The sequence below is a fragment of the Falco punctatus genome, assembly GCF_963210335.1.
Source record: "Falco punctatus genome assembly, chromosome: 6".
Lineage (NCBI taxonomy): Eukaryota > Metazoa > Chordata > Aves > Falconiformes > Falconidae > Falco > Falco punctatus.
The window spans coordinates 63,067,904-63,081,058 of NC_137585.1; the positions used below are offsets into that span (position 1 = coordinate 63,067,904).

Genomic DNA, 13,155 nt, shown 5'->3' on the forward strand with positions numbered 1-13,155 from the left:
CTTCACCTTCACAGACTCTGACGCTCTCTGACCTCAAGCCAAAGCGGGGACCAGTGTCGGGTGGCACCCAAGTAACAATTACAGGCAACAACCTCAATGCAGGCAGCAATGTCATCGTGACCTTTGGGCGACAACCCTGCCTCTTCTACAGGTACAGATGAGTCCTTGCTACTGTATATGCCTGAGTCTGAAAGACATGAGCAATTATAGTTAAGAGACTTCTTCTGCAGCCCAGACAACCTGTCCCTCAAGTGCCTCTTCTACCTGTGGCCATGTCTATTCAGCAACAGGACTTTTGCATTCTGCACCATGTGCAGCCTTACTCTGCATGTTTTGGGATGGGAGAATAGGATTTATTTCATTGTTTTGATTGGTATTTGATGTGCTTTTTTCCATGGCCCCTTGTCAAATTTCACTACAATTCTCCACGGTCCTATGCTTTGCTACTTGCTCTGGGAGTATGTAATTTTAAAGATTCATTTTCATGTCCCTGTGTTAGCAGGGGTGACAAAGAAAATCTGACAACATAGGTTCTAAGTATTAAACCACGTCCCTTTTATCCCAAAATAGTCCTGTAGTGCTAAGAAATGGATGATTTGCAACATTTTAGCTCTGGGTTGGCTCCTGTTCAATTGCAGTTCAGAGAGGCTTAATGTCAGTGTTACCTGCTGAACCTTCCCTGATCCCTGTGAGAATGAGTCTGAATCCAATTCCCAAGGGCTCCTGCAGCTCAAAATTACTCTGTGCAACACATTTTGCTGCCAGGATCGGTGCAGGTTGAAGACGAAGTTGGCACATTTCTCCTAGCATATCCTTAGCAGAAGAAGGGCTCATTCACAGGAGACCTGGGACCACTGTCTTGGGGCAATGCCCTTCCCTCTCCTGACTGTGGGGATCCTCTTTAGCCACCTGTCATGACTGTGGTGTGGTTCAGCATCTATAATTCAGGAGGGTGAAGTCACAGCTTGTGATTTAAAAGGCTAAGTGGGAACCACAGCTGCTTGGAGATGCTTACTGAAGAGACGGGAGTTTTAGGAGGAATTGAGCATGGCCTTTCAGGGGAATTTGGAGAGCACCTGAGGGTGCAGTCAGTGAGGGCGAATGCCATGTTGCAAGGAAGGATGCACTCTGCTTCATCCTTTCTAGGGGTGTAAGATGAGGCTGCATCACAAAACACAGGACTGGGGAGATTGAGGGTGTTTGGAGCCTAGATTTTGGGCTCTTTATGGAAGGTAAGAGCTGTGGCAAAATTCAGACCCAGAGCTGGTTTTGAGCCCTGCCCAAAAGGAAATGTTTATGCAGAATCCTCTTTGAGTATAATCATAAAGTGCTTCCCACTATATTAACACCTTTCATGCAAAGATCTTAGACATGCTGTGAACTGCACTTAAACATGGCTTACAGTCCTAATGCAAAGTAAACTTTATTACTCCAGACTGGAAAGTTGAAGTACAAACACCCCATTTTATGAGCCACTGCTGTGTATGTCTGCAGACGGGACGCAAACATCCATTTAATCACACACTCTCTGATGGAGAGAGGTCTGGTTTGGACTTCTCTTGAGGTTCAGTTTTCACTCTGAGACCTGAGAAATGATGGCTCTTGTGGTTTTATTTAAACTATTTAAATGAAAAGGCAATGTCACTTCCTCAGATAAATGTGTTGCACGATTCATAGTCCTGTAATGGCGAGTTTCACCACAGTTTCTAGGTTTAAGGTCACAGGACATAGAGTAAGTAGCTGGGCTCTTTTTGGCACCAGTTGTTTTGCTGCTGGTAGCACCTGGTTTATATTTATGTGCTTCTACTCACAGGAGATCCACCAAGCATATTGTCTGTAACACCACTGCCTCTGATGAAGGCTTTGAGAAGGTGAAGGTGTCTGTGAGAGTGGACAAGGCCAAGATACATCAGGAGTTACAGTATGAATATGTAGAGGATCCAACCATCCTGAGGATTGAGCCCGAGTGGAGCATCTTCAGGTAAGCATTCCATAGACACTCCCCCATACCACCTGACATGGTTTTCTAATGCAGCACTAATGTGTTCATACTGGTCCTAGATACAGAAAACTGATTTCCAAGCATTGTGGTCACTAAGAAATAGATTTGTGCAGAGATACTTCCCAAAGCCCAAGATCATGAGGGCTGGTGGACTTGCCTTCTGGGAAGACTAAAAGGGGAGACAAAGCAGTGTATTGTGCATTCATTACAACACCTTGGATGCTCAACATGTGTCTGTGCTCATGCGTACCTTGGGACAACATTTCCACATAGTCTAGTGAGGGATAGGTGGGAGCAGGGTCCTTTCTCCAAACAAATGCCTTATATTCCAAACCTAAATGATCGTGCACCCCACCTTCACTAGCAGAGCCAAGCTTCCTTCCTGGCTTAATGCATAAAATCCAGCTGCCAATGCTTACCAGAAGCTTGCCTTGAAGACTCCATGCTTTAATTACAAAGGTAGATGCAGCAGATCTCCAACTTAGTGCTGAAGCATTCTCCCTCTTCACTGCAGCTCAGGGTTTATCTCCAGCACCAGGATGCTCCCTGTCTGCATAATATTACAGACCACTGGAGCTAGTTAAACTACATGGTTGTATCCCTAAAAACTGCAATTCCTAGTGCTTCTGGCCATGACTGTGTTTCAGGCCCCAATGGGATGGGTCCACAGCTTTGCATGGCAGCAGGACCAGTCAGTGATTTCTTAAAACCAAGCATAAATGTCAAACTGCTTAAAGAAGTGAATCTTCCTTGGGTTTGGAAGCTTCAATTCCTACCTTTCCCACAGCCTTCATGGTCTTGCTGGCTTTGGACTGAGCATTGCTTGTTTGGCCATTGTGCCTGAAAGCCCCAGGGCTGTCTCCCAAGATGAAACGCAAAGGGAGCCCTGGTCCCTGCCCTATTAACAGCCTTCCTTCTCGTTAGACATCCCTTTTTCTCTTCACCCCATTGATGCTGCTTTGGTGAATTCAGAGGCTTCACATGAAGGTGTCTGAGAGGAGCATTTGCCCTGGTTGTCGAAGACATCAAAGCAGTACCCAAATGCTCTCAGAAGCCTGCAGAAATGGCCTCAGGAAGAGAGAAATTGGTCATTAAATGCACTGGTATTTCCTTGAAAAGATACAAAATAAGAAATCTTAGTCTCCCCCCATTCATCCACGGCAGCTTTCTGCTTCCCTGTCAAATCGTACTGATCGGAGTATCTAGGGATTAGGAGCAGGGCTTGTAAATCCCCACAGTTCAGCTCCTGTCCAGAAGATGTTTTCACAAATCAATTAGTGCCTTTAATTACCATGAGGGAATTTACCGATTTAGCTGGATTGAATCTTTGCACGTTGGTCTTGAAGCTTTAGTGTCTGGATTTTCCATTTGGGGTTTTTATTTTCAGTCAGAGTTCAGGTTATCAGTGAAATGAGAAATCGCTTTACTCTCTTCCTTATTAAAGTGAGTTCAGTGCTGGTTAAAAGGTGCAAGATTGACAGCCTGGGAGAGTGAATTCCCCTGTCATCCCCAGGAAAGTTGCAAGATGGGAGACCTTCCTCTGTCTGGCCTCAGGTCAGGCTGGGAGGTGAGAGAAGTTCTCCAGAGCCCATTTGCTCCTTGGTTTCTCCACTGAAGACTCTAGCAACAGACGAAGAAACAGCCTGGGAGATGCTTCAGGTGTATTGGTAAAGCTTTGCCCAGCCTGGAGGTGCAGAGATTCTGCACCCTTTTGCTTGTTGCCCTGGATCTCCCATCCCTCCTCCCAGCATAAAGGGAATTAAGAAGAGCTGCTTGTCTAGTGGGTGCCAGCTCACTTGCAGGGTGTGTGGCTGCTGGGATGGATGAGTGGAACTCTACCTGTCTCATCATCTGGGTACAGCCTCTACCCTCTGCTCTCTTCAGCATCACTGAAATCAGAAAGCATCCACTTGAGCATTAACAGGTGCCTAATTTTAACCAGACCTACCCCTTCCATCCCCCTTCTTGTGCATTTTTTAATCACTCCAAAGGTGCATAACCTTGGAGGAGGGTGCAGAAAGAGAAGATGCAATATCCAGGATTACCACGGTGGTTTGGGGTGTCAAGGGCAGTTTTAAGCACTGTTAACCATTAGCTGTGGAGCTCCATCCAGCAGGTTATAATGGAGACAAGCATTAGAGTAAAGCCTCTGCCCAGAGCTGGATGAAAGGGCAGCCAACTCCAACTCCAGTCCTGAGAACGAAGAGGGAAATAAGTTAATCAAGACACGTGGATCTGGAGATAGACTGAGGAGACTATTCCTCAGTATATTTGTTATGCAGTACGATTCATTACAGCAAATCCACTGTGCTTCTCTGATTCATCACTCCTGGCTGTGGGGCTAAGCTGTTTTGAGGGATAGATGATTGCTACTAAACCAGCTTTGCAAAATTAGTGAATGAATGTATTGAGCCTGGCTTAAAACCTTCTCAAGTGCCATTTTCCAAGACAATAAAGAAAAGATTACTGCTAATTTACTTCCACAGCCAAAAAAAAAAAAAAAAAAAAAAAAAAAAAAAGAAGTCACACTGGGCTGGCAGGTAACTAGAATTTTATGAGGTTCCATTAATACTTTTGATCTGAGTTTCATTTGAGTTATGTCTAGCAATTGTCTGAGTCTGCAGACAGAAAATTATGCTCAGAGCTTTTGGGACAATAAGGAGTTAAATTAAGAAAGCTTGTGGTCTTGTCTCTTGGCACCTCTGTGATTTTGCTGGGCAGTGGCTGACAGTTTTCCTGCAAAGGCAAGAAACAGTTTTATTTGCTTGATTTGCAAGCCAGAGAGGGTTTGGGGGTGATACTGTGCTCTCAGCAAACACAACTGCTTTAGGTTTTTTTCAGAGAAAAGGCCCCCCTTTGATCAGGTGTTGTGGCTGTACTTAAGAACTGTGGGCTGGGTCTGCAAGCTGGGTTTCCAAACCAAATACAGCGTTTTTAACATGTGGGTTTGAAACTGTGTGTGCAGACTTGGTTGATTAAATAAAAGGATTTATGTGTATATGCACACAGTCAGATATATCTGTACATACGTGCATACATTTGATAAGTCTGGAACACATAAACTTTCAGCTGAGTAACAATAAAAAATCCCTTCTAGTTTGAATCAGCAGAGATTCATAATAATAATAAATGATAATACAAATTAAAAAGTCTCAAAGCCAAAATTCTTGAAGAACCAAGACGGCGGAGAAAGAAAAACTTGGTTTATACACTTCTCTTCTGGATTCTGGTGAGCGAGTTCTCCCTGCATGATATCAGGAATAGTTAATGCAAAGCTGAATTTTGGGGAGAGGGTATTCTTTCTGTAAGGCGGGGTGTGGGGTGTGTGTGTCTCTCTTGTAAGTGGATGCTTGACTTCAGAAGAGATCCTCTGTGCGTTCAAGAAAGCTCAACCATCCAAGCAGATCTTATGGAAACAGAAAATATGGTTTTGTCCCGTACAATTTCCCATTAGAAATTTCCCATCACAGCTGATGGCTTTGGAGGGCAAGAACTTGAGGTACTCTGCAAAACTCAAGGTCAAATGTTGTCCTAACCATGGATTAGTCTGTACAGGCATTACTTGAATGAAAGACCAAGAGGAATCTTTCTGAAAACTGTCACAACAGCACCTGCCAAAAGATATGGTTGTGACAAGGTTTTTGGCAGAACTCATGTCTCAAGTCTTCAAATTTACAGGCTTTTGGGACAGTAGGCTGTGTTTAAGCTAGTGAATACTTAATCCAGATCTATATTTTAGTCCTGAAGCATGAGCATGCATAGCCCTCATATGTACTTTGGTCTTTCTTCTTTCAAAGGCAGGTTAGCTTCATCTATTTGCTTGATTTGCAAGCCACAGAGGGTTTGGGAGTGATGTTGTGTCTTCAGCAAACACAATCTATCCTGCTTGTTGGGAGAGCTCCTTGGTCCTTGCTATCCCTTGAACCACGACCAGGCATTGCCCGGGGTACCACTAATAGCTTATCAGCATCTACGGTCACCAGCCAGTGTTTGAGCTGCTGTCCTGGCCATTTGGTTTATCGGTGTGGGCACGACTAGAGGGGCTGAAGCACAGTCCCAGTTAGCTGTGACCAGCTCACTGGAACCTACCAGCTATACTCTCATGCAGAGATGCATTTGCATTCATTCCTACCTGCCCCATCTGATTAATAATAGAAGATAAATGAGGAAAATGGAAAACAGAGGTCAGAAATGGGGGAGATCTCTTGTCCAATATGGGATTCTTCCTCTCGGTGTGTTTGTTTTCTGGTGTTTTGTCATTTATAATGTACTTGTTTAACTTTTCATGTATGCCGAGGTTTATGTGGAGGCAGAAAGGGAGCCTGAGCTTTCTTTTCCCAATCCCACTGATTTAAATCCCACTAAGGAAATAAATAGCAGCCTGGACGGTTTCCAAAGGGAGTTATGGAGGCAGGTGCTGAAGTCAATGAGAGCACTCCTTAGCCTGGGAAACTCTCAGAGATGGGGCTGTCCACTGATGACATTTCCCCATCCTGCCCTGGACGTGTGAGCCCTGAAGGTTTTACTTTCTTGGGTAACTCTTCTCCCTGCAGCCCTTGCATCATTCTGCCTCCACCGCAGTGCTGTAAGGGAGAGCTCACCCTGGTAGAGCAATGCTGTTTCAATTTGGGATGGCTGAAGCTGCCTGTGGTGCACCCTTCTCCTTGATGCTGTGTTCAAAGCCAACCCAGGCGCTAGCTCCTGCTGAAGCCTGGGAATGCTCCTTTGCAGTTTCCTTCCTCCCTCCCCTCTGTTCCCCCAAGTCCCACAAACAGAACTGCTGGCTGCAGCCAGACGAGGCAAGGGAAGGGAAAGGAGGGTGTTTCTGAAAGCTGTTTCCTTCTGCTGACAGTGATTGCAGGGAATGGGAAGGGCTCTGCCTACATCCTGCCATCTTACGCTGGGCTGAGAGAGTTGTTACAGAAGTGAGAAAATCTACCAGATGCATGGCTGTGGCTTGTATGAATCGGCTTTCTCAGGAAACCAGTCCTCATCTGAGCAAAGGGACACAGTGACTGGAAATCTCTTTTCTGTTATGTGTTGGATCTAACACACGTGGTAGAGCTTATTCGCCTGGGTCACCAAATGGAAACCAAGCAAATGCCTTATGTACTCCAGGGGTGGAGATTTTGACTCTTGTTCCTTCTAGATGCTGCAGGACCGGGTGCCCTGTCAGCACTGAAGTGTATTCACTGAGGTGATATTCTCTTATTCAGGGTGATATTTTTATAGCAGGTTTAACATGCAAGATGTTAAAGATACAGCCCTCAACCAAGGCAGCACTGAATCCTCAAGAGCTGCCTGCGCAGGATAGTATTTATGAAGATTTTTTGGGGTCCCTTCCTTAAGTGATATAAGAGATATAATCTGCGAACCATTATGAAGAGTCCTTGTTAAATTTCCAACTCTTATCCTCATTACCAAAGCTTAGGATTTCTGAGTCCTAACAATGAAAAACACCTAGGTGCTGCTTGATGTGACAGTTTTAGCAAGTATGTGGTTTTACTTATTTCTCCCCTTATGAATGGATGAAAAATTACTATTAGGGTTTTTTTGTTTGTTTGTTTTGGTTTTGTTTTTCCTTCCCTTCCTATGTGACTGTGAGATGTGGTCAGATACTTCACACTAAACATTTAGAAATACAGATCACCCATTGCTGGTGCAATCAGTTCTGATACCTATTAGCTGCATTTATGCATTTCTTCCATTTCTTCTCCTCTAGTGGCAACACACCCATTGCAGTGTGGGGAACTCATCTAGACCTCATCCAAAACCCTCAGATCCGGGCAAAGCACGGTGGAAAGGAACACGTCAATGTGAGTATGCCTGCTGAGCTGGAGAGCGGACATGTCCAAGGTGGTGAGAGGGGCTGGATAACAGCTCTGGAGGTTGAAATCTCCAATTGCATCCAGAACAGAGAGTATGACTTGCTTTCAGAAGGATTACACCATCCTTTCTCCATGAAAGAGCACTGGACCAAAGAGAGAAAAGAGAGGTGTTAATGGTGGGCCATACATTTCCTGGTCCTTGCTGAGCTTATTTCTTCTGTTGGCTCAAGGATACCCGTCCTCTCTTGGCTGTTGTATAACCTGCATTGCTTACCAGCCATGCCTGTGCATAACTAGACCCAAATTCAGGTTTTTAGATCAGTGTGCTGGAACTGGAAGGGACTGTGAATAATGCTTTTTGGTACTACTGTGTCCACTCCCTGGCCTTTTTTGGGATCCTGCAAGTGTCTCCAGGTTTAACCAGCTAGATTTGTAACTTAGTTCAACTCTTAGTGATCACTGAAGAATCGGAAGTCAGCCTGTGGAGGCCAGTAGAGCTTTACCAAGGAAGGGGAGGACAATTCACCTGGAAGGGGCCAATTGCCAGTAGCTGCTGAGCAGCTCCAGGTAGAACTGTAAAAGGTGTGAGTGTAGGACATGCAATTAGGAAACTCAGGAGCAGGTAGCACTTGCTGGTACGTACAGTAAGGTTGGAGGAAGGGGCCATGCAACAGCATCTGAAAAGTAGTTGGCTGTGTATGGGTATTTCCTGGGACCAACTGTGAAAGAGCATCCCAGAAGAAGAGGGATCAAAAATAAAAAACCCCAAAACACAGAGGGACCAGTTGGGGTGGGGGCAGAAAGTCCAGGTCCTCTTCTTTTCTTGGATTTAGAGTAGTCTATATGCTTTCCACAAAAGGTTCTCAAAGGACTTTGTGGACATTAAAATAATGTACTGCCACATGAACAATGGTGAAATTGTGGTAGATCCAAAAAGAAAATGCAGGAAAATATGGGGTAGATTCATTTGCATCTGCAGTTTACAAATTGAGAGACCTAAATTTTGGTCTTGTCCCAGCTCTGCCATGAACTAATATCTCCCTTCATAAAACCAAATCCAAAGCAATTTTGTCACCTCTCATGCCCCATCAGATTCAGGAAATACCAGTGAGATTGGTTTCTGGATGCTGAAACTTGACTAGCAGTTTTCCAGTCTGTCATGAACTCTGGGGAAACCCTGGTCCAACTGATTATGCATATTCATAGGAATGTTTTGGTAATGTGTTCTATTTCCTGGTACAGCACAAACACTACTTTAGCTTTCCTGCAGAATTAGAAGCCTGCATGACTTCATCTTATTCTTCCAGCCAGACTCCAGATCTTGCCTGACACAGTGGTCTCAAACAATCATGCCATTGTGCAGGTGATGAAGCCTATTCTTCATCTCACACACCTCCATGCGGAATTGCCCATCAGTTTTGCACTGGGAATTACTCTGGTGCCTTTTCTTCCTTGTAAGAGCTGTTACGGCAAAAAACACCTGACTGACTGACTTTCCAATACAAAACTGTCTGGTCCAAGTTGCTTATCTATTGATTTAAACCAAAGACATATTAGCATCTGAGCTATGCTAGCTGTGATAATGAGCATGCTCTCAGTGCTGTAGGTATCAGACTAGTTTGGAGAAGATTCTCAGATCAGGCACAGCTGGGATCCCATGGGGCTGGCGCTGTTTTCCTACAGAGCCTGTTGATTCCTGGTGAGACTGGGATGCAGCGTGCTAGCAACCACGATATAGAAAAATGAAGACTCAGATCCTAAAGGACAAGCAGGCGTCCAATTCTGCATTGTTTAAAGTGGTAGTCAGGGTAAAATGCCTTTCACAAGCTATAACCTGTTTCTCAAATACAGGAAAAAGCAGGTCTTTGGCAGGGTTGGAAACACACTTTAGGGTTTCCTGGGACCTACCTCATTATCTGCGCCTCTCCAGCTTCCTGGGCTTCATTTCAGGTAACCTGATGTTCAAACAGGAATCTTGGGCACAACTGAGCCTGCGCTGCACATATACTTGTGGAGTGATCCCCAAGAGTATGAGAGCTAATTTTAGGGTGATAGTAAGCCTTTGATTAGTCTCTGTTGTCAAAAAAAAACAAAAACAAAAAACAACCACCAAACAAAAAAAAAAAACAACCAGGAAGACTTTATATTTCCAGAAAGAAATGAGTTTAAGGGAAGATGTCAACACTGGCAACCCCACAGGCTGAGCTCCCTCAGGGAAGAAGCACAGGATGCCCAAGTGCAGTGCAAACTGCTCCACACACCCACCCCAGAAAAGTTTTCCTAATCCCTTTCCATACTTGATTGCATGATGGGTGGTGGGTATGTTTTGAACCAGTGGAGCACCAGCCTGTCTCATGATAACCAAGGAGGTCTGCTCCTCCCTGTCCTCCAGGAGCAGGTAGGCTAACATTTCACTGAGAGGTATCTGTCCACCAGGATGGCTGGAGGCACTTTCCATAAACACTCCCTCTGTTTGTTTTCTTTCTCCAGAACTGTGAGGTGCAGAACAGCACGGAGATGACCTGCCAGGCTCCAGCACTGGCTGTTGACCCCAATCACCATTCTGAGCTTGCTGAGCGTCCAGAGGAGTTTGGCTTCATTCTTGACAACGTGCAATCCCTGCTGATCCTCAACAAAACCAACTTCACCTACTACCCAAACCCTATCTTTGAGGTTTTCAATCCCTCAGGGATCCTGGAGCTGAAGCCGGGAAGTCCCATCATACTGAAGGTGAGATGGAGGCCAAGGACTGGGTGAGGAAGGACAAACACATGCTGCCTGTTGCCTCTCTGTGTCTGCCAGCACCCCACAAGTGGCATCCTAATTGCATCCTAGAAATTTCCTTCATTTATTGCACCTACCATATTGCATCACATCAGAGTCATCATCTGCAAACACCAGTCACTGCTCAGCATCTGCCAATAGCCATAACTAAAAAATATAAACGCCTGCTGTAGCTACCTGTATGCAGCTTAAATTTGTACCCGCTGCCCTCCACCAGAGAAGAATGTTTTCTGCTACTGCAACAAGTCTGGTAGATAAATATCCAGGTTTATGTCTTTCTTGGGTTTTCAAGACCTTCCTTTCACCCCTGTTTAAATCTTACACCAGTCCTTTGTCATTTCTGTAATCTGGACAGCAATAGAGAGAAAGAATTTTATGGTTGAGCATTTCTATATCAGCGCTTGTACGTGGTGCATACGCAAAGAAATGGTTGTGCCTGCAGAATACCTCCTTACGTGGTTACAAAGGGGTCTGTCTTGTCTGAACACTTTTTGTGAGGGCCTGTTTGTTCAAGACTTATATGTAACGTTTCTCATTTAGTTTCAGAGAGAGAGGAGAGCAGGACAGGCTGTTTTGACAGATTACAGTCTGTAGCCATCCATGCTGTCCTCTGCATGACTTTCTAAATTGGCTTTTCCTCTCTGTGTTAGCAAATGACGAACCACAAATGTCAAGCGCAATGTTAATACTCATGTCAAAAGAACAAACTAGAGCTGGAAGGTGAATACTTTTCTGATGGTGGGCTTTTTTGGTGTGTGTGTGTGTGATATTTCTTTCTATCCAGGGCAAGAACCTGATCCCACCAGTGGCAGGAGGGAATGCCAAACTGAATTACACAGTTTTGGTTGGTGAGAAGCCCTGTGCAGTGACCGTATCAGATGTGCAGCTACTGTGTGAGTCCCCAAACCTCATTGGACGGCACAAGGTGATGGTAAGTGGTGCTTGAACTTTAGCCTGTCCTCCCTGTGGGAGGGCATACCAGTGCTCAAGAGCTGGTAGACATCTCCGAGGAGTTTGTATCACCATTTGCTTTCCATAGATCCCATAAACTTCAGGGCCTCTTCTTGTCATAATATCCCCACCAAGAGTAATTTGGAGAAGTACAAGAGTAACCAGGAGATCTTAATGGACACTGAGAAACTTTTCATTATCAAAACCCTTTAGGGAAGTTTGCCCCTCTTCTGTTTTTGTATGGGCTGTATGAACACTAGATGCTTATATGAGTTCATATATATATTATATTCCCTCCATGACATACTTAGTTAAATTTAGCACAGTCACTAGCAATTACTAACATACTGGTGGGTAAAATTCACCTTTATGCAGGAGAAAAGAAATGCAGGATATGGGCAATAGTATGACTGGACTTTGGACTGAACTTAGGCAAAAATCCAAGAATCCAAAAATCCTGCATATCCTTCCTGGGATCTGTGAAAAATGGACTCAGTGATTACATCAGAGAGAGCTTCTCTTCCTCTCACTATTGATTTATTTACTCCATTTTTACTCTCTTCTCAGCAGTTTGCATTCCTCAATGCTGTTGCTTGATAAGCAGCACATCAGCAAACTCATTGCAGTTGTACTGAGCTGTGGGTGGAAATACAACAAAATCTGACAACTGACACCAGACATATCAACTTTTCTCCACCTCTCTGCTGCCCTCCCAAACTTGTATCTGTCACATATTTATTTATTTCAATGCAATGAGACTCATAAAGGTTGATGGAGACACACTGCATGGCTCTTTAAAAAGAGAATTTTCTGGGAACTTTTAGAAAATAGTTTATGGTGACCATTTTGGGTCTTGTTTGTGACTCCTGCTGGGACGCCTGACACTGGCTGCTTAAATTCTCTGTGCCAAAGTTTGTCATCTGGAAAATAGAGGTAATAACCCTTTTCAGCCATGCAAATACAGCATGGCTCTTGATTCATTGTAAAGCACTTAAAGACAATCCAAGAGGAGTAATAATGAAGTGAGAGATTTTCTCTGTGTGAATACGAAAGCTTTTGAACTAGACAATATATGTTCCATGTCGTTTTCATGAATATAATTAAACATATGGTTAGTCAGAGATGGACAAAGCCAATCCTAGAGAGAGAAAACTCAACGTCAGGTGAGCAATAATCAACCTCTGGGGATCAGGGAGGACGAATATCTGCTCAGGTCTTACTAACTGGAAAGACTCCCCTGCTCCTGCAGCTTGGGACAGCTTAAGTGAAGCCATAGAGAAAAAAAATAATCCCTTTTTGAGGATCTTGATCAAACAAGAGATACTGCTGGAAGCCAAGGAAGATGATCACATTGAAGCCTGTTAATGAGCATCAGTAATAGGGGCAAGTTACAGATTTCTCGTTCAACTGCTAACACTGGGGCAAGGCTTTGGCAGCATCTGGGCTGGGAACCAAATACAGGTCACCTGTGATGGAGACCAGTGCTCAAGGATGGGCTTTGCAGCTGAAACTTTACAGGGGAAGAGCTGGGCTGGGAAATGCCTTCTCCAGCATGGCATGGCATCTCTGTTGCTCAGGTTGGTACAAAAT

The 13,155-nt window shown here is 44.5% G+C and overlaps 1 protein-coding gene across 2 annotated transcripts in view; it reads left to right on the plus strand.

Annotated features, from left to right (window-relative positions):
* Nucleotides 1–13,155, plus strand: part of PLXNA4 (plexin A4) — a 470,690-nt gene that overhangs the window by 389,551 nt on the left and 67,984 nt on the right. For both annotated transcript variants that reach the window (XM_080393429.1, XM_080393430.1), the window contains exons 15-19: nt 15–151; nt 1,814–1,981; nt 7,725–7,818; nt 10,321–10,560; nt 11,399–11,545. In XM_080393429.1, the coding sequence (XP_080249555.1) occupies nt 15–151; nt 1,814–1,981; nt 7,725–7,818; nt 10,321–10,560; nt 11,399–11,545 (786 nt within the window). The remainder of the gene's footprint in view (nt 1–14; nt 152–1,813; nt 1,982–7,724; nt 7,819–10,320; nt 10,561–11,398; nt 11,546–13,155) is intronic.